Source organism: Pithys albifrons, chromosome 1 (assembly GCF_047495875.1).
Source record: "Pithys albifrons albifrons isolate INPA30051 chromosome 1, PitAlb_v1, whole genome shotgun sequence".
Lineage (NCBI taxonomy): Eukaryota > Metazoa > Chordata > Aves > Passeriformes > Thamnophilidae > Pithys > Pithys albifrons.
The window spans coordinates 23,874,725-23,901,473 of record NC_092458.1 but is presented as its reverse complement, the minus strand read 5'-3'; the positions used below and the strand labels follow the sequence as shown (position 1 = coordinate 23,901,473).

Here is a 26,749-nt window from a genome sequence, read left to right as displayed (position 1 = left end):
AGCGCAACGTAAAACATATGACACTGCAGTAACAGGAACAGCATGTCTGCATGCAATCACCCACAATAAACCAAACTGCTCTGTGCACTGTTTCCACTTTATGAAACATATGTGACATGTCAGGACAAAGAAATTGAATGCATATTTTTGAATAAGCACTATATATATTAGTTTTCTCCATGATTTTTTCCAGTATTAGTGACAAGAACTACTCAAGCTCATCAGTGATGTGTGCAACAGAAAAGCCTACTGCAATAAATACAAAAAGTCTCTTATTTTATAGCACTTTCACCCTGAGATACCCCGATACTACCAGAGAAATGATTTTTTTAAAAAAACATTGATGCCCAGCATGTACCAAGCAGCATGCAGCTGAACTCTGAGAAGATGCATGTCTAAGTTTGACTACTGGAAGCCTCCAGAGAAACTCAAATGTGATTTCTCTGACATTGATACAGTCTGTGTGCATAAACCATGCTAGCAAGTGCTAAATATTCATCTTTTGTTTCATGCCCTACATCCTCTGAAAATACCACTTTTTTAAAAGTCTAAAAGTTCCTTGTTCTAGCATACTTACTAATTATACAGAATGAAATGCCTGTAATCTCAAAAATAATGGACCTCAAATATATTCTGGAATAGAGTATTTCAGGCATTGTCATGAATATTTTTTTCAATGTTTTCCACAGAACAGATACATAATTCTATTTACACAGTTAAACTTTGAGCTTGAAACTCATAGAAGACTGTAAAGAAAGGTCTGTAAGATAGTTGTATATGTGAATTGGTACCTACAAAACAGTGTTTGGGACTATGTCTCAAACAATCACACCACTCTAGCTGTAATTACTCAATCCATGAGCCTCACACTTGTGCTCACAACTTCTTTGTGCAAGTACAAAAATATGTCAGGAGCTACTAACTTGTTTCATTAAACCTGAAGAACGGAGAATGCAGCGGATAATTCTTCAGCATAAAGTGTGACAATTAAAAAATAAATCCTATTAAAGTAAAAACACACGGCATTAAAATGCAACTGTTTGTATGACTCAGGACTAAATAGTAAGGAAAAAGCTTACCTATTTTCATTCATACTGCAGTGATTTGCTGTTGTGAGGTTGTGGGCAGAGGCAGCTAATCGTGAGGAACTCTCTCGCTCTAAGTGAGTCTTCTTGATGTCTCTGCACTCTTCCTCATTCTCACACTGAGTGAAAAGTAGTAATTTTGTCAGTTTCGGATTTACTACAGACGCAAAAGTATTTCCGCGAGTCAGGGGCTGGTATTTTCTGCAATTTTGTTTCAAATGATGATACTTTGAGTATATACCTAACATGGATCAGAGATGATTGGTCCATGTCTTAAAAAAATAAAATCTAAAGAGGTAGTGTGTAAACAAAGGAGTATAACGTAAAACATGAATTGTTTCCAGCACTTTCCCACTTGAACCAGGGCTTCTACCTTTCAGATACTAAAAAAAAAGAACCGAAACTTGAAGTAAGATAAAACAAATAGGGAAGACTGCTCTAGATAAATGGTCCTCAAAAATACACAGATCCATCTGGATATATACAGTAGCACAGAGGGCAACATAAGACTGTACAGCAAAACTGCCCAGAAATTGAGCAGATGGCAATTCCAGTTTAGAGTCACTTTTGGGGTCAGATTGGTACAAACATACCAGAATGCCTGCTTGGTGGACAGCTGTGGCCATGGAGGGAGGTTTCTCCTCAGCCCCAGAAAGTATGTAGGAGAGGCAGGGTGGATGTGAGCAGAGAGCTGTGCCCACCCGGCTGCTGTGACAGTGCTGCTGGGCAGGGGACAACTAATGGACTATGTTCCTACTTCTACGGAGCCCTGAGGGAAAAGGGGGCCAACAGGGTGTGAGGGAGGCAGGCTCCAGAACCAGGCTGGGTCTCTGCAAGTGCACGGCCACAAAGCCAGGGCTCCCTGCTGGGGCTGAAGGGTTTGTCACTTGCTGACAATCTGAAGTGAAAAAAGATGCTGCCTCTTCTTTTACCACACACAGAGTGATACCATGCAGACCATGACAAGAGCAGAGAGCTGTCCCTTTGCTGACCTGACCATAATTTCCAAATGCTCAGTTTTTGAGAGAAGCCTCAGGAGAGAAAAGCAGCCTACCGAAAATGTAATGTTTTCGCTAAGGCACGCAAAGGCGTGAGTCAGCAGTGACTGCTGTCTCCAGGGGGCTGTGATCCCTCGTGCTCAGGAGTTTCACCACCTCCTGGGATGGCGACTCCCCTGGGGTTTGGCCAGTCCCTAAATGGCGAGCAGGGGCAAATCCCGACTCTGAAATGCCGTCCTGGAGAAGACACTGCCACCGAGCACTGGATGCGGTCACAAGCGATGCTTGCCTCCCACTTCTTGTAGGCTCCCCTACCCCTTCTGCTCCGTGCCCCAGAAGCTCACCTTGCGTTTCCTTCTAGATTTCGGTAAACCCTTCTCTGTGGGGGGCTCAGCACTACTACCCTGCGGGAGGCTGGCTGTCTGGTTTGCTTCGGCGCTCATGGCCAGCGGTTCTTCGGGCAAACGCTCTGGAATCCTGGACAAAAGAGCCAAGTCAATGTTGACCCACAGCGACTTTACCTCATCACTGTCTTTCAGAGGAGACAGGAGCTCATTCCTACCGAAAGGAACCAGGGTGTAAAACTGTTCCTCCAGCTCCTTTGCTATGTCACTACTAGTCCTGGCATTAACTGAGCCAAAGGCACTGCAGCCGCCGTGGGGTTTGCTGGCGGGGCCGGTGCCCGCGTCCTTGGCCCGCGGCTCGGGCCCGGCCGCCGCTGCCGCCTTGGGCAGCGGGCGCTCCTCCCGCTCCGACTCAGAGCCCGACTCAGAGGAGGACGAAGAGGACGAAGACTCGGTCTCGATGAACTCCTTGGACTTGGGCGCCGTTTTGCTCGGCCCCCGGGCCCGCCGCTTCTCCCCGGCCGCGGCCGAGCGGGGCTCTCGGCGATGCCCGGCTCTGCAGCCCGCGCCGCTGCCGGTGCCGCCGGGTCGGGCCCTGGGCGCCTCGCCGGCGGTGCTGTCCGGGAGGCCGTGACTCCGGGCCGGCTCCTCCGCGCCGGGGCACTGCGGGCCGTCTCCGGCGGGGGTCCTGTCGGCCCGGCGCGGTGCTTTCTTGCCCGCTGCCCGCCTCGGGGGCGCGCCGTCGGCAGCGAGGGGTGCCTTCTGCCGGCTGCCCTTGCTGCCCGGCGCCTTGCTGGCGGTGCGGGGCCGCGGGCCGTCCCCGCCGGCGGCGGTGGCGGCGCGGCTGTCCCCGCTGCGGTGCTCGGCCGGGCCCTCAGCCGGGCCCTTCTCGCCCTCCTGCCGCTCTGCCTTCACCCGGCCGTAGTAGGGATGGGCTTCCAGCGCAGGGCCATCGTGCTGGGTTAGGATGGGTGCTTTGTGCGTGGTAACTTTATTCAGCCACTTGTCCAGCTGCCACTTGTTGGATGAGGGCGGCTCGGGCTGAAAGCAAAACAGATGGCAACGAGCTTAGTTAGAGTGCCGAAGCCCTGCTGCCCCCACCCCGGCGCATCCCTCCGGGAACGCCGCATCCCTCCTAGTATGTATGGTCAGACTTCGCGAACGCAGATTTGGGCAGGGCTCTCCCCACGTGCCCTTCCAGCTTGCGCAGCGGACTTTTTAGGTGAGGCACAGCGTGCGCAGAACTGGCCCCACCGTTTCAGTCCTGAGGTCCATCTGCCACGGCCAAGCGAGCTTGGACAGTGACAGGGAAGTCCTCGGGACTGTCACAGCACCCGGTACTAACCGGGGCTGACCCTGATGAGCATCCGAGATGTGACGGGATGGGATGGCAGGGAAGCTTTAACTGCCAGGGGACGGTCCCACTGAGACTCAAACTCACGTCTTTGGGATTCTGAGCCCGGAGTGCTCTCCTTTACACCACGGGACCGCCCTAGTACCACAGGGATTTTCCTCTGGTCCAAGAGCCACCCCCAGTCCACAGCCACCCCTGGGCACTGTCCCTGTGCTGCAGGAGAGGGCTCATGGGCATGCCTTGCAATGGGGATGTTCTTGTTTTCAGAACGGTGCTGGGAAAGGGGATGGCTCCTGTGAGTCATCATTTCCAACCAAGGGCGATCCGCACAGCAGTCCTGGCATTGGCTTTACTGGGAAACACAAGTTTCCAAATAGAAAAAAAAAAGTAATGGCGATAGGAAGGGATGAAAACAAGGTGGGGTACAGCTGAAGCTAGGGGAGGATAGCTAGCAGGAAAGGTAGGGATGTGTATTTGGTGCCCTGTGCCATCACAGTAAATACAGAAAGTATTTAAAGAGGCATTTGGTGGGGAGTTGGAGGGCTAACCAGGCGGTTCATGTAATCTGCCTGGTATTGACTTTATAATCCTGTGAGATCCCACAAACATTTGTTGTGTGGTCATGCTGTCAAGTGCTCATTTTGTGAGTATTGTGCAGCTGTTAGTTTTTCTCTTCATTTCTGTCACAACACCATCAAGTTATAAGAGACCATCTAAAACATAATGGTGTTTGGACAGGGAAGGAGTGGGATAATCATGATTTCAAATGTAACCACAGCTCAGACAATGTTATTTCAGAACAGTATGTGAGTGTTTTCTAGTGCTTATTGCAATCAGTAATTTGAATGTAATAGAATGAAAAAGGGGGGAAAAACCCCCAAAGAAATAAATGATGGAGATGGCCAGCCATAATATAACCTCACGGAAGTGAAAGTGAAAAATCTCATTTCCTCAACTGGAACCAAAATTTGATTCACTAGGCTACTGCATATGAATAATCAAAAAGCATGTCATGAGTCGAACATGAAAGCCATAAGTGCCCTGGAAGAAAGTTTGCTCAAGAGAGAATATCCACAGTCTCTAACTTAAAAGAGTCTCTTACTTCTTATTTAAAGTAGATGCCTGAGGGTAACACAGGTTTCCTGTACAGCCAAGGGCCCTTCCAGAATCACCCACTGAGGGTTGTATTCACTCTACATGGAGCAAAGGCTCCTAAAACAAGCAAAAATATTAGACATTGGAATTCATATGATAAGAATATTCCTTCCCGTGAAAGTGTCTAGTGTACTCATTACTGAGCTAGCCAAAACCTGTGGGAAGTTTGCTGGATTGCCTTAAGTTTATTTCTTTTAAAGCATACTCCCTAATATCTTACATGAGGAATTTCTTTCCCGAGCTGTAAATCTTGAAAATGTATGGTCAATATTTCTCTTGGATGAAGCTGTAGTTTTACAGCTATTAAATCTTTATCTAAAGTGAACAACACTTTATTGCTGTTGAAAGTACAGATAGATTTGTTTGGTGCCATTCATTGTGCACATACTAAATTTACTAGATATATAATAAAAGGTTCACTATACATGGAAGCATTTCCACTGTTCAGGTACATTTCAGAAAAGGACATACATCGGAAGTACATGGGGAAAAACATACCTCTGCCCGTAAGTATAGGGTCAGAGTAAGTGCCACTTGAAAGTTCAAAAAAAATCCAGTTTTTCTGTTACATCCCATTCTGCCTCTTTGTGTACCTTGTAATTCTTGAAAACAGCAGTTCACCAAATATGGGTTGCAAGGGATCATAATAAACCAGCAGAAAACAGTGATTAAGTGCTACAGTGCTGTATCTTGGCAGTGCAGTACTTTCCTAGAGTGGTATGTCTGTTATTTAGGCAGAATAACTACAGTCCCACCAACCAATTAGCCAGCTACGAAGTCTAATGAAAAGGATCAACAATGTTGCCAGCTTTACTGATTTTGTCAAGAGTTTCAGCTGTACTTTTGAAGTTAGTTTAAATAAAAATTCAAATCCTTGTGGCTGCTGAAAAAACCCTTAAGACCTGTCTGCTAAAAAAAATCCCTCAAAATGTATCTGTCAAAGTAAAATGCCTGGAACCCATGAGGTAAATGAAAAGAATCCAAATTTAAAAAATCAGAATTTTATAGATTTTCTCACTAATTTTGGGCCCTGATACAGTTTTGGAATATTTGAGATTGTCAGCGTACATGAGTGATGCCAATTCATTTTTGGAAGTAATTTATTCAATTGATTGTTCTACCTGAAAATTACTGTACTTTGAAATCAAATAAAAAAAGAAAGTACCTTGTGATGGAACAAAATCATGACAACTAAGAATGAATAACAGGCCTGGTGAAAAACAGGATTAGGAAAACGCACTTGAAAGTTTTTGCCAGTCCATTTAACATGTCTAATTGCAATTTTTTGTGGGAGAAAAAGAAAATCTCTAATTCTTCAGTCCACATCACCCCTCTTAGTATGCCACATGCCATTCTGTTGAAGAAAAGTCGGTTTCCTTGAATGGGAAATTTTTCAGCAACATGTAAGGATGGAGATATACATAAATGTATATATCCAGAGTACTCTCATACCTGAATGCTCTTTGCTCTTTATTTTTTTGTGTCATGGAAATATGCTGCCCCCAGGGCCTTTTAGAGAACTGGGCATATTTAAATTGGGATAAATGCCAGTGGTGCCCAGATGGGCACCAGTAATAACAGTCTGTGATCAGCTGACTTGCAATTAAATATGGGCTTGGCTTGAAAAACCAAACTAGGGAACTTAACAGGACAAAGATAGTTTCAGGGATCAATGCACCACAGACATACACATGTGCCAGTCTTCATGGAGAAACAGAAGGATGTGATACATTTCCTTAAATATTGTGGGTGGGTTCATCTGTACAACATAGGCACCTATATCTGAGCTAGTCAGCAAGTTCCTTCTCCAGCCAGTGGACTACTCTTCTAGGGTGTGAAAAATTCCCTCTTGAAATAGACATCTGATATAGATCAGATGAGTTGGTGCCTAAAACTGTTTTTCTCCAGAGACTGACTGTTGAGGGGAGGCTGAGGTGATGAGCAGATGTAGGTATCTACAGCAGAAGTGTGCAAATTTAGGTGGGATGACTCCCACACAGCACATCTACATATCTCAGATCTCTTCAAGGCTGCAAGTGCAACAAGAGGTATGAGTGGCCTACATCCAAAAAGAAACTTTTGTCAAAACACTGTCCAGAAACACATCCTGGGGTAAAGGGCTGTTAAACAATGTCAGTGTAATGGGATCACTCTGTGCTTGCAAGGGACCAAAGGTGTGGCTAATGTGGTAAACTTGAAGCATGACAACACCTGCACTGAGAGATTAGATAGCCTGCAATGTGTGCATGGACTTAGCCCACTCTGTGCAGGACTGAGCTATCTGCCATGCCTGCCATCTACTCTATTTATTGTAAATCCACATACTAATTTATCCTTATGGTAACTTGCTTGTGCTGCCCCTCTATCAAATACTTCATTCAGAGCAATCCCCATACAAATCGGGTGCTTTCTCATTATATTTAAGGCATAGACAGCAATGATGATGATGGTGATGAAGATGATGGTGATTATTATTATTGCTATTACTTTATTGCTACTGTTAACACTGCTGCAAGTGCTTTAACAAATTAGAGCTGGAGATTCCCATGAGTTAGGCATGGCATACCTACACTGGAAGAGGTGGTTCTTCCCACAAAGAGTTTTCTCTGGAGGGAAGAGAGAGTGTAGTTTGTAGTCTTGTCAAAAAGTTCACAGGACAGCTAAAGCCCATGAATCCTATTTGCAAAGGCAAAGATAGTGTCTACAGTTGATCCAGTGGTACAATTTCCTTTTGTATATATGAAAAGGAGGAAGAAATTTTAATGGTTGTGAACTATTCACAACAGCACAGCCTGTAAAGGACATTGCAGTCTGGCGTGTGGGGCTGGTGGGCTCAGAAAATAATCATCTTTGTCTTCTGGATTGGTTACTGTTGAGTCACCATTGATGCTTTTCCCCATGTGATGTCTTCTCTGCTTCCTTCCAGCACACTCCCCACTCTTGTCCTCCCTGCATACTGGGAATTCATGGTTGTCTAACCAAAGTCAGCTTCACTGAAGGTCTGCAGGATAATTCAATGGAACAAAGAACAAAACTCCCAAATTCTTAGCTTTAGAAATGTAGCTTTTTCTGTAGACTTAACACCCAAGTTTTTTTCTACCATCTGAAATATTTGCAAGGACAAGATGTCATTGTTTTCCAGATTGCTCATTTATGATGTTTATTAAGGTCATTCAAAGAATTCATACCTTCAGCAAAGAAATGGGAGATAGAAGCCTCAGACCCCTGTTCATAATTTTAGGTTTGACAGTCCACAAAACTGTAACTACTCACATTAATGTCTGAGGCACCTTAATTTGTCCACATCATTGAAACTAGCCTGCATGTTGTCCCCTGTTCTAGCTCAGCAATTATTCTTAGTTTACTGCAGACATAAAATGTAGACAGCTGAGCTAGTCACTACAGGCTCTAAATAGTCAATGGAAAGAGAGACACTTTTAGGGTGCAATTCATCTAATCTACTTTATATGTATGCTTTACAATGAGCTGCTTTTACACTCTAGGCAACTGCATTTAGACACCTGAGGACAACTTCAAGATCTCAAAATGAGATGAGCTAAAAATTACAGAAGAAATGAAACAGCAATTGAATTGTTATATAACCTCATATGCAGAAGGCACACTGTCCTAGAAATAAACATCTTTGAGTATATGCATACAATATTTCAGATTATGGGGGGAAATAAAAGAATGAAGGTCTCACAGTGGTTTGCAGATTTCTAGATTAAGATTCTCCCAACCTGGAAATACGGAGTTCCTGCTGAGCATTGTGCTGGAGTACTCAAGTTTGTTGTCCCTGAATTTACCAGTTAATGCTAAATCAAAAGCAAAGATGTATTTATCTTTTTTGTCTTATCCAACAGATTAAATTCATTTTAAGACTAGGTCTGGAACTGAGTCTGCCACTTAAACTTAGGTGGACAGGGCCTTCCTTCAGACAGCTTGCAAGGACCGGTCTCTTTCCATTTACAGAGTAAGAAGCTGGAATATACTTTAGAAAGATGGCTTCACTGGGTGCACAGATGTAAGTGAAAGCATTTAAGCAAAGCTGAAAGGACTTCCAGTCAGAGACATCATGTAAGCCTGTTTGAACTGGTGCCATCAGTCACATGATAGGCCTGGAAAAGCATTTGCCCTTGGGGAAAACACAAGTATCCTACTTCCTGGGGGCACACTGACCCTATCCATGTGTGCCATCTCCCATATCCCATCAAGGGATAAAATGGTCTATGAAAATCACTGCAGCCATCACATTTTTGAGTAATTTACATTTTTGTATATGCATGTTTCAGACAGCATGTCCTAGAAGACAAACCACACAAATATAATGCAAAGAGACAAGCAATCTGTTGGAGTGGTGCAGCTGTTTCGTGACAATGATCACTGACAGCTCAGGCCTTGTACAAAAGTACTTCCACAGATCTCAAGAGGATATGTGTAAAATGCTTAAGAGAAGGCACTTCCTCCATGTTTCCATGAGTCAGTCCTCTGCTTGACTTTATAAAATCCATCACTTGCCTCAGTTAATTAACTTCCTGCATTCCCTGAGGAATTGCTGCACTTGGGTTCAAGCAGCATGGGTATCTGCCTATATAGTAACAACTCTTCTGTTCCTGGGTTCTATGCTTCTCCTTTCATATTTCCTTCCTCTCACAATGACTCCTTCTCTTTCTTCTCTTTGCCCCTTTTCTTCCACCTTTCAAGATCCCACAGGGAGAGGAGAAACTGGGTGTGAGATCTCTGCACTATCTCCAGTGGAGAATTAGGCAGAGAGAGAACAAGGTCTTAATGTGTCAGATGAGAAAGCTCATAATGGGAAATAAGACATGGGGTACTGGTAACAGGTAAGACAGACTGGAAGGAAGAGAGAGGTGTAGCAAAGACACAAAGTGAGAGGAAAATTAACTGGAAATGGATCTGAAAGTACTGTGAAGGAAAGACAGACAGGAAGGTAAGTGTTAAATAAGAAACAAAAGTGACAGAACCTGAGAAAAATATATTAAGGATGTTTCTGGGAGTGTGGCATTTTGCCTGATTGGAAACATGGTTCCAAATAACCAAGGAAAAGATGAGGAAAGGTTGATTTTTTTTTTTAGTGTAATTTTTTCAGGGTGACAGAGGAGGTGAGGTATTGTTTTGGGGGGAGGTGTCTGGTGATTGGATGCTTTATGTGGAGCAGGAAAGTACACTGACTGTATTTCATGTGTATTTACAATCTTGCCACTAGATTTTTGAATATTTTTACATACATTAATGTGTGTGATGTGGCTGCGGAGTTTATCGTTTAATTCTAAAGGTGCATATTGACCAAAATATGTAAAAATGTCAATCTTGGTAGAAAACCAGAGCAGAGAAAGTCTGTTGGGCTTTCTGTAGAGGTGAAAGCAAGTGGTGTCACAGCTTAATTGTAGTTTGGCTAGGGCTTGTCTACATGTGGACATTTTCAGTACTAGCTTTCCAGATGACAAGTTTGGGCTCAATCTTTTGCACCATGAGTAATTCAGTGTAGTCCATTTTGGAAGAAGATTAAAATAAATCACATAAAGGCAGCAGTGGCAGGGGATAATTCAGTTAGAGAGTGAGGCAAGGGAAGTGCATGAGTGAAAAACGACTACTTTGCTTTAAAAATGCACCCTCAAACTGATTTTATAACAGCTTCCCTGTGTAGTGAAGCCTTTAGTTCCCTTGCAGCGCCCACATCAGGACTTAAACACTAAGCAAACCAGGCAGAGTTGCATAAAACTTCAAACAAGCTGTGAGCCTGGCAAGGTGCTCCACTCATCTCCAATTTAAGGAAAATGTCACAGGGTTATTTCTTTCTTCATTTTTGTTTCATCTGCCCCAGGATCCCCTGCCACTTGCATTTCACAGCATGCCAGGAGGAGGATCCCTGGGCCTTTCTCTTCCAGTTTTTTGTACACTCCCCATAGCCTCCTTGTGTTGGCTTGGCTGGGGAAAATGTGTGAGTGGGTGTAATAACAGAGGGCACCCTAGATCATAAGGAGCAGAAGCCCTTACCTCTGGACTGGAGTAATGCGAGGGCTTGCTGCCGTCACTCTCGCTGGAGCTGCTTTCACTCTCTGAGTCAGACTCTGAGCTGGTCTCGGATTCACTGGAGCTGCTGCTGCTTGAGCCCTTGCTGGAGAGTCCCAAGGCTCGGGCACTGGGCTGCGGCACCACCAGGCTGCCAGCCCCACACAGCCGATCCAGGAGGGAGGAGAGAGAGAAGAAAACAGAATACAAAAACAACACATGTAAGAACCATGGTGTTGTAGGGAGCATACCTCTCTAAATTCCTGTGAGCTTGTCTCTGCTGCTAACGAATGGTGAAGTGAGTTCAACATTACATTGCTATAACTTTCATATCCATTTAAATCCATAGCCTTTGCCATCTCTTCTTCATCTAAAGGAGGGTCAAGTTTTCCCTTTAGCTTACCTCTTTTCTCATTCAACAGACATTTTAGGATATATTAAAAAACAGAGTACAGAAAGCAGTTTTACACCGTCTAATGAACACTCAGCACAGAGGTGGAAGCAGGAGATCAAAAAGGTGAACAGTTAAGAAAGGGAGTTGAACCCCACACTACCAGTCATAAGTAGCAGTAGCAATAACCATAAAAATAACAATAATAATACATCTTCACTGGAGCTTCCAACCCCCATCTTCTGTTTTACACACTTCTTCACCTATCCATAAACAATATGGTAACCTGTATATACCAGCTTGATATCGACAACTCAAGATCTAAGACTCTCAGTCCATAAAAACTTGAAGAGCTCAGGCCTGTGTTTTTGCATGTCAGCAGTGCAGAGCTGTCAGCAGAGATACTTGCCTTCTTAGAAGTTATGTTTGCATGCAAGTGTTTGTATTATCAGCCTTGGCAGCAAAAGAAATGTGTATTTTCTTGAAATAGTTGACTGTGCATATTAAAAATATCACAGTCATAAACACCTAAGTGTGAAATATCTTATTAAGTCACCCAGCTTATTCCCCAGGCAATGGAAAATTGTTCCCTATAGCAGGGTGCATTTTCTAGTGAGTTGTCCAATTTGATTTTAAATGACTTGAATGCAGCTTTTACTTTTACCCTTGGGAAACTTCTCTGCAAACCAGCCCAAATTCCACTGTCAGAAATTTCCCCCTACATTCAACCTGAAGTTGCCCTTTTAAAATTTATTGTAGTTACTTATTATTTCACCCTATTACTAATAGTTACTATGATAAATTGTTCTCCTCCCTTTTTGCTTTCACATTTTTGCAGACTGTTTTTCTACCCTACTTCAGTCATCTTTCAGACAAGGCTTTACACATTTATGTCTTCTGATCTTTCTTCATAAGTCATTATCTCCAGGGATATGGGATCATTTTTATGGCTCTTTTCTGAACTCATTCCAATTTGTCTATAGCCCTCTGATAAGAGACTGCCCAAAACAAAGTGCAGCATTACAGATGGGTTCTCACTAGGGCCCTACAGTGAAGGGCTATTACCTTCCTGCTCCTTGATGCGTTGCTTCTGTAAACATATATCCAACCTGTGATGGAATGTATAGTCCATTAACACCCCTACCTGTCTTTCAACATTGTTTTCTCTAGAATTCCACAGATAGCTACATTATTTGCTTCCAGGGAGATTAGCTTGCTTTTTTAGTTCATACCAAATCTCATTTTCTTCTTTACCACACAGGCTTCTAGCTTCTTTTGATTTATTTCTCTGGCCTTGGAGGTGTCTGCAGCAACTTCTAATTTAGTATCAAATGCAAGCTTAATTAAATGGTTATTCACTTCCTTTTCCAGCTCATTAATGAGACCATTAAATAAACCCCACATGGAACATACTGGTACCCTAATAACCATTCCCAAATTCATTCACTGGTGTTTATCATTAGCCTTGTTTATGCTTCATCAGTCCAATATTGTGGCTAATTCAATGTGATCTTGGAGATGCATTTTGTGAGAAACAATATCTAATAATTAATTACAGTTCTGCTATGTTGCACCTAATGAATTGTCTTTACCTGCTAATAGTGCTTTTCATTTTGGAGAACAGATACCTGACACCTGACACAAGCCATGTATGACAGGCAATTTCTGGGGCTTTGAAAAGAGGCCAGGCCATCAGAGATGGAGTTTCAACTCCACAATTGCCCATGGCTGCACACTTTCTGGCCCTCTCCCTGCCTCCCCTAACATATGCCAAACTTTTCCCTCTGGACTACCTGTCTTGTACAAGCCAGTACTCCCACCACATTGCTTTTATTTGCAGCATTCCCCTTGCCTTTTGCTAGGAAGCAGCACAGCTGCCCATGGCTTTCTTGCTTCAGAGAGTTTCTGGTTGCTTGGGAATCATGCCACTGTTGGGAAGCTTTCTGCACCCTTTTAAGAACAGCGGGGTCAGGCAGTGCAGAAAATCTCACCTGTGATCTCACCTTACTAATTAAAAGCAAGTCAAATAAACAGGAAAGGGAGGAGCTGACAAACATTTACATTTTTGATTTCTATTTCCCTCCTTGTAACCACTGGACAGTAGAGTGAGAGGCAACAGTAAAAGCTCAAGCTCTGTCAGGATGGCTCAGTGCTGCACTCATGGTCACAGAAGTGCCTGACAACTCTGAGGAGGCAAGAGGTCTATCATCATGCACAGGCATCAAACATACCCATTACAACTGAGTGACTTTAAAAACTTGTTATTCATGACATCTTTTGTCTACCCATGTAGGCATGGTAAAGACAAGACTTTTGGGCAGCCATTTATATAACATTGTTAAGGCACAGAGATGACTGAAACAGAAACAGCTGATAAGCTTGTAAAAGTTTTTCCTTCCTGGAGAAGGAAAATCAGTATTTTGTAAACAGCTTTGGGACAATGTAGCTTTCCACCTCTACAGGTTGCCCACTAAAGTCTAGATATAAGCAGCTCACTTGTATTAACAGATTGTAGTCAATCCCTTGCTAAAAAAATAGTGAGAGCTATATAAAAGCCATATGAGTAGGTTTTGTGGTCCTGAATGTTTTTCGTTTCCCTTTTTTTTTTTTTCCTTGAGAGAACATGAAAAGGTAACTGCCTTTTCTGATAGTGTAGCTTAGGGAATGCTTTTGATAGTGTCCGACTCTGATGGATTTCCAGTTCTCTCCACCAACAGCATTATGACTGTTGCCTGAAAAGTTCTTCAGCATCACAAAACATCTGTACATTTATACCCTGCCCTTAGTGACTGTGCTTTTAATTTTCAAACCATCTTTTATTTGGCACTGACTGAACTATTCAGAATTGCTATACAGGGGATGAGGGGGAAAAAGATCCATGGTAATATTTCTTTTCTGTTGTGACATGAAATATTTTTCTAGACTGCTGAATAGAAATTGTTACTACAGCCATAGATATAAAATATAACTCTTGGATTCTTCACAAACATCTGGAAATCTATGTTTGCTGCTCTAATGGTAGCCAATATACTGCAAAAATTAAACATTACAATATTTTCTCATTCATTCTGATACTACTGAAGTCTCCCATCCCCCTTCTATGTTTTCCATTTTTAAATATAGCATATTCTTATAAGGATCCTCATCATACTGTAGTGACCAGGGCAAAAACAGTTACATCTTTCTTCATGCACTTTTATTAAAAAACAACCTTTTTTTTTCCTAATTGATGACTTCCATTTTGGACTGTTCTTTCCTAAGGATTTAAGCAAGATAACACAGCTGACCAATTTACATTTTAATGACTGTGCCACATAACATTCATGCATATTTTGCTACTGGCTTATGCCCCAGAATTAATTACCACATCATAGAAATTGTATTTTTATTTTAAGGAATTAAACAACAATTTGGGTAAGAACCACTTTTCTTTAAATCTCTTGATCAGAACATGAACTCTTTGACTTAGGGGAGAGAGTAAATACCTCGTAAAGTTGCCAGAAGTTCAGTAATAAGATCAGTTAATAACCAAGACACCATCTGAAGCTTCTGATCAGATATCTCCTGTCATCCTGGCTACACAGAACCTGGGCAACCAAACATCATGCAAGTTTCCAACAACACTTTTCCCTGCACTATGTAGTGGACAACTGATCCTTTTCTGAAAAAGTCGAATATACCTCATAGTGTCCATTTTTCCCATATGTGCATGTTCAGAAACACAGTGACTTGGGGAGATTAATACTTCTTTCCCACTCAAACTAACTTGTGATCCAAACTGAGAGGTGGAACCATCTCAATCCCTGGAGAAGCCTGAGAGGTTATTTGTGGTGGGGCCAGTTATGAGCCCCATCAGGCTGCACGGCCATGGCCAGCCTTTGAATGACACCAAGGTGGTTCAAGCATTTATGCAGGAAGGTGCAAGTGTTTGCTGTTCAATCAGTGGAGACAGATTCCCAAATCAGATTGCTTTGGTGGCCCTCAGGAGACCTCTTTAGGTTAATCAGGCTGGAGTCCTACCAATGCTTCATATTAAGCTGCTGCTTACAGCTGCACTACTTTCCACGGTAATAAATCATGGTGTTCAGCACTGGCCACAAGAAGTTCCCAGGCAGCCAGGCATATGTTGTATTGCAGGAATTCAGTCTCAAAAGCATACAGCATGGGTAAAGGTACAAGTAAAACTGATGCAGTTTTTTACCAAACTGCAAGTATTTGGTACCAATATTCAGTAGATTCAAAAGAGAAAAATCTCTGTGATGCTAAGGAATTCGTGATTCCAATTTTTTACTGTGTTAAAATATGAAGGCCCTTTATCCCTACTTTATACAGGCATAAATGATTATCAAGAATGCAAAGCAAGGGAGAATCAGGCCTTGGAAAAATGACTCAGCCAAGGAAACATATCAGAGTAAGCCTTGGAAATACTTCTCCAGCTACAACTACCAAGGCTATGTAAATACTCATAGAATCACACAATTAGTAAATTTAGAAAAGACCTCCAAGATCACCAAATCCAATCTTTGACCAAATACCATCACACCCACCAAACCATATCATAAAGTGCCACGTCTACGCTTTTTCTGAATGCTTCCAGGGATGGTGACTCCACCACTTCCCTTTACCACTTTTTCATTGAGGAATTTTTCCTAATATGCAACCTGAACCTCCTTGGCACAACTTGAGGCCATTTCCTCTTGTCCTGTCGCTAGCTGCCTGGAAGAAGAGGCTGATGCCCACCTCACCACAACCTCCTTTCAGGTAGTTATAGAGAGCAATAAGATCTACCCTGAGACTTCTTTTCTTTAGAGTAAACAGCCCCAGCTCCCTCAGCTGCTCCTCATAGGATTTGTGCTTTAGACCCTTCCCCAGCTCTGCAGCCCTTCACTGGACCTGCTCCTGATGCTCCAGCACCTCCATATCCTTCTTGTAGTGAGGTGCCCAAAACCAAACACAGTACTTGAGGTGCAGCCTCACTAGTGCTGAGCAGAGGGGAAACGCTTCAGATTTTACAGTGCAATTGGTCTGTGTAATTTCACTTTGCAAGAATGGTATCCAGAGCTTTCTTACCTCAAAGCTCACTGACACTATAAGGCACTATCTGCTGTATTTGTTTTTGTTTCTGGAGATGAGACACTACTTATCCAGTGTCATCTGCACAATTGTAATCATCTAAACTATTACTCTTCTAAATCTCACCCTATGGTACCATCCATCAGGCACTGTGCAACTACTAGCTCTGACTCCCCATAGGAGAGAGGAATGCAACAATTAGTGAGAAGAGGTGACTTGAATAAACAAGTGGCACTGTTAGGGAATCACATTGTCAACACTGAGAGGTAAGCAAGGAGAAGGTGATCCAAATTTGTACATCACAATCATATGAGAAAATCCTAGGAAAGGCTGTATGATTACTTACAGTGTTTGGAAGACCCCAAAAATCTATCACTGTCTGGAAGATCAAGGCCAACTGCGGGAAAACAATACTCTGAAACAGACACCAGTCCCTTGGCTGGTATAAACTGTCATTGCTCCATTGATTTCAATTAGGCTACACTGATTTAAATCCAACAGTAAATCTGACCAGGAGCTCTGAAATGACATTTCAAATTCAGTGGTGAAAACATATTACATAATTTAAAGGAGCTCTGTTGGCAGAGCTCCTATTTTTATTCCAGATTTAAGTATCCAAAATGCCACTTCCTTCTTTCCTTAGAGCCAACCTAAAACCCATCGAAGGTCTTTTACACAAACCTTTTGTTGCAAGAAGCAAATTCCACATGGTGTTTCCTCAAAGCACTGACTGAGAAAATCATGCCAAGATCTGTATAATTATCTCTGCTGCCTGGCACTGAAGAGATTGCACGTCTCCCTTACACACAGTAGGGAATTCCTGTCTCAATAATTGTGAATGAATCACAGAGTCAACGGAAATGCCCACTTCTTGCTGCTGCCCCTGTGTATTTTTCAAATTCTCTTCCAGAGAAGACATCTGAAACATGCTTAGCACGGGAATCTATCTGGATTTGCAGATTAGGTCATCCCAATATTGTAACAGAGCATATGGGGATATTTTCTGAGGCTACTGTAGAATGCCAAGAAACAGCACCATAAGGATAGCCTACAGAATGACTGTGGACCTCACCCATTTGTTTCAGGAGAAATGCTGAGAAAGGGAAATGCTGAGAAAGGGAAATGATACCATAAATTCCAGAATATGCACAGAGGACAGCCAGATACCTCCATGATTTAAAATACTAGTATGAATGCTGGTTCTGTACTTAATTTTTAAAGGAGAGTATGATTTGGGTTGGAAGGGACCTTAAAGGTCATCCAGTTCCAACTTCCCTGATCTTTAAGGTCCCTTCCAACCCAAGCTCTTCTATGATTCCATGCTTCTATGATAAGGAGACTCTACTCTAGTTTAAGGTCTGCTATGTCAAGTCAGAATGACCGACTCATGGAACCTTCTAGGTTTCCAGTCACCATTTCAGTTATACATGGGCATGACTGAAATTACCTATGTTTATTATGTTAGATGCCCTTTGTTACTCTTTAAAAAACACTTGGATATCCTTGTTTTGAAGTCGGTATGAAAGTAACACAAATTTATTTTTTGTGCCTTTGCTAACCATGAGCATGAGACCAATTAACCATCAGAATTCTTTACAGTTACCAACTGCAAAAATTACCTGTTATTCACCAATGCCTAACCCTGCCATGGTCTGCTGTTTGGACCTGAATGCAAAAAAATGAGGCTGAATGCTTCCCCTTTCTCTAGGTAAATGATTTCCCAGGAGTCCGTTAATATCTTTAGGAAACAGAGAAATGTTTTCATACCTCATTCCTGTAATGGATGAGGTACGAAATGGGAGTCATGATGAGTGAGAGTCCTGGAGGTTGTTTGGCTTGTCACAATATATAACGCTTCTGTGAAAGCACTGCATTACCTTAGCAGCACCACCTTTGCACAGCACAGCTAATAAAGCACAGCTGCCAAGAACAGAGTTCATAGACTCCACCTATATTTTAACACTTGTCCTTGGAAGTTGCTTAAATAGTTTGTGCTGACAAGACTACAAGTATCATCTGATGATGCAAACTGAAGGTAAATCAGGTTGCTCTGAAGAGAGTCAGGTGTGCACTGTGCAACTGCATCTTAGTTGTCAGAATAGTCACCAAAGAAAAACAAATTGATAGGAAAGGCTGTTTAGAAAAACAAGATATGGAACTCATGCACACATAAATAACCCTCAAAAAAAAATCAGTCTGGGAAGGGGCATCTACCTGAAGTCTGGTTGATACTGGAAGAAACAGAATGGCAGCTCCTACCTTGAAGGAATATAGTACGAAACCCCCCAAAAAAACCTTGGTTAAAAAACTCCTCCTAAATTAAAATGTGACGTAACAATTAATAGTGACCTCTCTGTATAAATTGCTCTATCAGAAGGAGTGGGTACCAGGGTATCTGAGATGAAAGAGTCCAGTAGACCAGGAGTAGCATTAATGTGGGGATGAAGTGATTAGTCAGCAGGCTGACAGCTGTGCTAGGAGCCTGGTGCCAGATTCCAGTGTCTGCTTTCCACCACTGCCAAGTGTTTGCTTGTCGCTCCAGATAAATGGAGCATCAGCAGTGTTTTACTTGACCTGCCACAAGAAAAATAAAGCAACTCTGACTTCCTCGGTGTGTTTGTCGTTGACCTTGCATCAGCTGAATATGAGCAGAGAGACTCTCTGGTTCAGGAAAGTTAACTCTTTAGTAGAAGAGGAGTGACAGAGTCTTTTTACTTTGGTTGTTTAATTGGTATCTTAATGGCTCAAAGTACAGTGACTTAAAAAATAAAAAATGACTGGCATAGCTGATGTGTCCTATATTGTCCTTGGAACATGGCCTTGGACCAATGGCCTGGAGAATGATGAACAGCTTTGAGAATAGTCCGTCAAGAGCCATCCCTATGCCTCACAAGTGAAATCAGGAAGCAATCTCTATAGACACTTTTTTGAGGGGGCAGGAGGGTGGGGCAGAAATAAATTTTAAGTGAATACAGTTGTTGAGAAGATTCAGTCATACAACCCTGCTTTTGATTTCTCCCTGAGATTAAAGGCAATGGCTTTTGTATGTTTTCCTTCATATATACGCCAGAAGTTGTTTTTTTTTTCTTGAACTCTTTGTTAGAGATCCTTCTGTTGTCTGGCTGAGGCCAGTTTGTGCTGATAGGTGAAATCAGACACAGCGTCTTTGAATCATGTTGGAAAGGAAATGTAGAAGACACACTTTTTTGGACCTTTAATGCCCTCAATGTCATTCATGGCGGCTAAGACTAACAACCATACTCCAGAAGCAACATCACTCAAAGGGTTCTCTTGGGAAACACACTCTTTCCTCTTCTCCTCTAGGAATTTAGCCTTCACATCAGAACAACAGGCCCAGAGAAGGTGCAAGAAACCTCAACAGATTTTTCAGGAAGGGAGAAGGACTCCTTTGAGCACTTGTAGATACATAATACTAGTAGCTGAAACTGTGGTCAGGCATATTTTTTCCATATCCAATAATATTGAAGCTTTGAATGTCTTTCTGGCACTCACTGACCATTTGTAATAACCAAGTGCATTCTTGTGGACACTGCTACTTTCCAGTATTTCCTCTTTTTCATCCCTCTCTCCTTCCTTCCTCCTCACTTTGAGGAAACTCTTTTCCTTGATGCATCAGGAATTGCTGCATACAATTACAAATGGTCTCCTGAGAACGTGAGTTGATTTGTCCAGAGGAGATGAGATTACTGAAGTTTACAGAGGAAGATAAGCTCTGTTCCACTTCCCATTACATGAGTTCAAACTATGCCTGCTTTTCATTGGCTTGCCTGATATGTCAGATACAGAATAGGAGCTCAGGGCTCAGCTGTCAGAAGGCCTCATTATAGTGGGCTAATGTATGTGAAAGTAAAGATGTTATGAGGTTCTGCACAAGGTCTTTTGGTTGCAGGGATGTATAGGATCTTTGGTCACTCAGGGTGCTGAATCCTACTATCGGAAGAAAGACTCCTGGATTGATGGCATTTAAGATAGAGGAAGAGCTCCACAAGGATCTCTGTTTCAGAAACATAGGATAATAGGAGGAGAGACCTTTGTGCTTTAGCAAAATAAAGTATTAAGAAGTTACATCTGAAATCAATGAAAATAGGAAGAAATGCTCTAATTTAGGGTGGGGTGAACAGAAACACAAAGTGTAAAGACTGAAAAGGACCAAGGTGGGTCACCTGAATACCTCAGCCAAGCCAATTTTCTCACTTTGTGGGTAAATAAGTCATGTGACTCTTACTGTCAGGACTCTGCCTATTGTGCAGGGCTTAAGAAGAATGCAGCAGAATTAAGTCAAGGGGGATTGGAACTTCTTGGTCAGATCTTAATACAGTGGGCCAGTGAGGTAGAGGATACTGAATTTGTAGGCACACAGTTCCTATGCCCTTAACTTACAAAGAGACCTAACTTCAGCACTCAAAAGTGCCCTCTGGAGATTTCTGCCTCTCTTGATGGGCTAGAAGAAATCTAAGATTCTAAGGATTGCTTAAACTGTGTGCTTGCTGTGCCCAATGCCTTGTCCATTGTGATCTGTAGGGAAGAAAGGGAGGTTTAGTTCAGATTCCTCATCATCATTTTCCCTCCAGGGTTCAGTCACCTCATTTGTCCTAAGGACTGGGGGTGGTATGCAGTATGAAGACCTATATCTGCTCCCAACTCAGTGCTTCAGTGTTTCATGAGAGCACTATCAAAAGCTGATCCCTTGTCAGATTCCATGATATCAGTACCACCTGTCTCAGGAATTGATCCTCCACTAACATTTTGAAGGTGATTCCAGTGGCTTAGTCTTTGGTGGGATGGGCTTCAACCCGCTGAGAGAGATGTAAAAAAGATAAAGGTAATTAAGCACTACGGCAGATCATCAGTGAAGATTATGGAACACCAGTCATGGTAGTTTCAAAACTAGGCAAAGGAGCATAGCAAAATATTCTGTGGGGTGGCATTAACTCACCATTTTCAAAATGTCTCATTGAGGGAATTTGATACTGCTTCTCTGGAAATTAGCCTGGGTGTTGGGTTTTTGTATCATTTATTTCCTAAAACATGAAGTATAAATGTACTTCTATCTGAGAGAACAGTAATTTTTGCTTGTGAGTGACAGCTTCATCAAGCCGCAGAGGAAAACGACAGCAGTGCAGACTAGAAAATCCTCATCTGCAGTGGTCTACCACCACCTTATTTCAGAATGACTGTTAACGTAACTCATGTTGTGGCTGGCCATCACAACAGCCTTCTGTAGTCTTCAGACAGAGTCACTCCTTGCTTCAGCACAGCAGTTTTTGCCTCAGTCAGCAGAGCCCCCGGTTTGGTTCTGCCTTGCAAGACCTCTCGCTAAGCTCTGAGAGTCCAAATACAGATGAACTTGTGCAGATAAAATTACTAACTACCATAATGGCTGTCCAAATGGGTGCAATAAATTTCAGCATGAGACAAACTCTCTCAGGTTTTACTGACTCTTAATGTTGCTGCTGCCAGCTTTAGTGTTACTCTTTGACTCAAGCCATATTCGTGTTGTCTCCCAAAGGTCTTTTCGGCCCGTCAGCTCTAATCAATATGCTGCCTTGTGAAGGAGCTTGTTTTAAGTAGGTTTGCTCACCATAAAGAACCATATAAAGAGAATCTGACTTTTACTCCTTGTCAGCATATATCACTCCCTATGCAGAGAGGCATTTAGATGGTCTGTTAGTTGAATCCAAGTACTCTCTTTTATATGTTTCAAGAAATGACAAATGCCTGGAAAAAATGCACAGTTGTTCTACAGAAGACATTAGGCAGAATCAGGAATAGCAAGAAACAGCTAATAAAGCCCAGAATTGTAGCAGAGAGGATGTTAAAAGCTAATTAGTTTGAGATTATTTGAAGACTTGTAAAAGCTTTTTCTGTTCTCCTTTCTGATGTAAGCACAGCCTCTTTTCCAGCAACATCACAAACTATTTTAATATGTTTTTAGAAAGAGTTGCCCAGGATATGCTGTTTACATATTATTGACATGTTAGCTGGTAATAAAGGGTGTTAAAATGAATTTTCAGCTATTGAATATTGGCCTGTGGTGCAGCCTTAGGTCTTCAGGGGTCTGAGTCACTGGGAAAAAAACCCCATCATGTTCTTGATCCCTTATTCTGCTTTAGTCATATCATGTTTTACAGCTTGGACAAGAGTACCCAGAAATGCTCCTGAAGAGCAGGAATAGTCTGTCTAGTGAGGGTATCTCTTCATGAAGGACTTTGAAGCAGAGAGTGGTTCCCATTACTAATCTTTGTTGGGCCTTGCTCAGATATAATGTGGCCTGTGAAAAACTACAAATAAATATAATACGCACAAATATGTAATTGTTATCAAGAGTTATATAAATTGCCATTTAAAATTCAAAGGAAAAATCAAATGTGAGTTGCATCTTTTTCTTCGATGGTGTCCACGGAAAGCAAACTTGAGGTTTTGTTCATGCATACACAGATGCTGAGGGTAGGCAGAAATAAATTTCAAAGTAAATATAATTTTATTTGCTTTATTAATCTAGAATGTGGTACCAATGAGTCTGGACTCAGTGGCTCCCCAGCTGCACCCTCCTGCAGGATGTTATAAATCCTTTATGTCTGAGAAATATGCAACCAGCTAGGACAAAAAGCACTAGAACTGTATGATAGTTTAATAAAAAAAAATCCTAAACCATGGTGTGTCCTGATGTAGTTAAACATATTCCAATGCACCTTTCAATCTGTATCTCATGTGTTTTGTTGTTCATTAACCACCATGCATCTTTTTAGGTTTCCTATGAATTTACAATAACACTAAGGCATGCCCAGGTACCTTTGCCTATTCTTCAACGCATCTTTTGTTCTTCCTGCCTCTTCCAGTAGGACAGAAAGGAAATGCACACATGATAGTGGGGAGAGGGTACAGGGGTAGGAGAAATACTGCTCATTGGTGCTGCTTCTCCCTCCCAGTGGCACAACAAGCGGTTGCTCTCTTCATTCTCTCTCTGCTCAGGTTAACAGTCCCTTTCTGGCACTCTGGTCTTACTGCAGTGTCTCAAACATGCCTCTGCCTGCCTGAGGTATTGCATGGTCTAGGATGTGCTGCAGAAGTGGTGGCCTCTTCAGAGTATGAACGCAATGAATGTACATTTAGCAGTGTGATCCAGTGCAGAGACTGTTAAAGATGTAGGAGTCAACATGTCTTGCTGCTGTGAGTTCAGTGCCCAGCTGAGAGGATGTACATTCAGTACTTCTTTCAAAGTATATTGCATCACCTGCCTGCAGCTGGAAAACAGCTGGGGGAAAAGTAGGAGACTCTGCACAAGAGCTTTGCAGAGATGATGAGACAGACAGATTTCCAGGAGAGTATGACTTTCCATACTCAGTGCAGCAAGAAAGTAACTCCTGGGGATTTTCTTTACCTCCCCCCCACGACTCTAAATGCTGCCAGGTAAGCTTCAGCTTAGGGAGAAAGATCAAGTGCTGGGTCTTTGCCATTAGCTTAGGCACTAGGGGAAAGAGCTAGATGACTTTGCTGATAACTAGTTTGAAGACCCCAGCAGGCCTTCAGACAGTTTTATTAATCATAAAAGTCATTAAAAATAGCCAATTCCTCAGGGGCAAAGCAAAAACAAGACCTTGGAAGAATGAATCAGGGCAGGCATCTCCCATTCCTAAGAGTGGTCCGTTCAACATTCTGTGCAGGGAACTGAAAGGGAATACTTAGGAATGACACTCCTGAGCAATATAACCTAATGCTTTCTCAGGGAAGGGGCAAGCTTCCTTATGCACTCAGATTGCAACAGGAAAAAAATATTGATGGGCTTTGTGTACAGCTGGGAGGCACTGAACTCTCAGCCAGTTGATTCAGATGGTACTCAGTTGACTCAGAACCATGTCACATTCAGAATTCAGCAGGATAGTTTTCCCCTTTGCCTTTGCACCTGGCCTTTCCTCCTTCACTTTTTTACTTTCCCCCTGCCTCTCCCTGGATCCAGGTCTGGGCTTCCCAGTACAGGAGAGACATGGAGCAAGACCAGAAAAGTGCCATGATGATGATTAAGGGCTTGGAACATCTTTCACAGGATGAGAAGTTGAGATGACTGGGGTGGATAAATACCTGATAGGAGGAAGTACAGAAGACAGAGTGGTGCCCAGTGACAGGACAAGAAACAAAGGGCACAAACTGAAATACAGGAAGTTCCATTTAAATATTACAATTTTTTTTTTTTTTGCTGTGAGAATGGTCAATCTCCTGAACACGTTGCTCAGAGAGCCTGCGAAGTTTCCATCCTGGGAGATACTCAAGACCCAAGTAGACACAGGCCTGAGCAACTGCTTTAGCTGATCCTGCTCTGAGTGGGGGTAGGACTGGATGACCCCCAGAGATGCTTTCCAGCCTCAGTCATCCCGTGACACTGTAGGACCAGCTCAAGTACCACAAACTATGGTACTAACTAATGTGATAATGTGATAACTATGTGGGCACTGAATGGTTCCTGAGCTCCATCTGGCCATGAGTGTGCCACTGTTTTCTGTTTAAAATTCACTCAGATGACTACATAAGTCACGGCCCCAACTTGAATGAAGTATAGACTCGGCCTTGGGCACCAACACCACAGCTGAAATGTGTCAGCTGCATATTACACCTTGGCAGTTTTACCCACTACCTATCCTTTTTCAGGCTACTCTATGCTTGTCAGAGTAAAGTGGACTCAGGGGGTGTTGTTAGGTTTATTTGCTGCATTCAGTGTGTTTTACACAAGGTGGAATATGCAGCAGCTGGAAAACTTCCTTCTCCTTTAAACATTTCTGGATCTGTTTCTGAATGTGGTCAGCAGTGTCTGAGGAAGCCCATCAGGTTATGCTTTATTTAACTGTACTTTACAGTACCTCCCTTCTTCAATAAAACCGTACTGTTAGGAGACTGCTTTACATTTTTTGGGGAATATCTCTCAACTGCAGTTGTCTGGCATCACTGCCCAGAGCAGCTGCTGACAATGCCAATGTAAAAGCTTTCCTTTCTGAAATTAAGAGTAGAAAAGATCATCATGAAATAATGGGCTAATGTGGCCATTCTATCTATGCTGCTCATAAATTACATTGTGAACCTGGCAATCGCAGGGTAATTAGGAGTAGAGTAGCTTTCCTGCAGGAACATGTATTTCCTATTCTGCTTGCCTGACACACTCCAGTTTAATTTTTTCTTTGTTCACTGAGCTCAGAGAATGGCAATTATGAGAGGTGATAGCCTAGTGGCAATTTTTGAATTGTGAAGAGACTTGGCACAGAAATGAGGAGGCCAGAAAAAGGACAGGTATCACTAGTAATTAAAATAATTTTGAATTAAAGGGACTATTTCAATAATTGCTTTTGTACTATAATCGTCACCACATAACCTATCCTTATGAATACTAGTACAGTGAAATAACACCACTGTGGAGAGTGAGCTTAAAAAGACAGCATTTCTAAACATGTTACCTCATCAAAATGGTAGGTGATGCCACAGCTCTGATCACTAACAGCCATGCAATTTTTAAGCCCTCCTTCCCCTTTTGGCCCTGTCAGAGAGGCACAGGAAACAGAGCAGGAATTCCCATCTCGGGTAGCCAGAAGAAGGTTTTACATTATTAAAATAGATGATTTCCTTCATCTAAGAGCCTCTGAGGGGCATAAATTACAAAAAACATCAAAGAAAGTGAAAAGTTTTAGAGCAGACTGTCAAAGAGGCTGCTGGGGTTTCCCTGGTAAATTTCCATTTTTAAGGAGTCTCAGCAGTTTACTTTCTTTCTCAAAACAATTCCATATGTCTGTGGCTTATTTATGGTTGTTTTGATTTTTGTTGTCAAGGGGTTTAAAGAAACAATATCACAATTATTTAACATGGGCAACTAAAGTTAGACAGACAGTGCCTGCAGTAACAAATTACTGGGATGATCTCATGGACTAAAACTTTGTACTCTCTAGGGCTAGACTAGATACAAAGAAAAGCAGTATAGATGACTAGAAAATAAGTCTGATCCTATACAAATAGAGCAACTAATTACTCATGTTGCCATCACTGATTTTACAGGATGGCAGGATTTTACTGATGTGACACCGTAATAGGGGCTGAGAGATACACTGGCTCAGACTTGAGGTAGAACCGGGAAAACTTTGTTTAATCCATCTGATAAAAAGCACAAAGGCCAGCTGTAGTCTTAGATTAAAAGTCGCTAGGGCAAGGTGTGAACTGATTCATATTAGCTTCCTAACTTAGGGTAAAGAAGTGATTATTATTAGAAAATGCTTGGAGACACTATGTGCTCATGAGGTTATTAGCTTGCCCTGAGGAGG

The 26,749-nt window shown here is 42.4% G+C and overlaps 1 protein-coding gene across 1 annotated transcript in view; it reads right to left on the bottom strand.

The window, feature by feature from the left end:
- AFF3 (ALF transcription elongation factor 3) overlaps window positions 1-26,749 on the bottom strand; it is a 328,111-nt gene that overhangs the window by 32,162 nt on the left and 269,200 nt on the right. The window contains exons 10-12 of the mRNA XM_071568183.1: window positions 10,955-11,120; window positions 2,428-3,468; window positions 1,080-1,204 (exon numbers count right to left, since the gene is read on the bottom strand). Coding sequence (XP_071424284.1) covers window positions 1,080-1,204; window positions 2,428-3,468; window positions 10,955-11,120 — 1,332 coding nt within the window. The remainder of the gene's footprint in view (window positions 1-1,079; window positions 1,205-2,427; window positions 3,469-10,954; window positions 11,121-26,749) is intronic.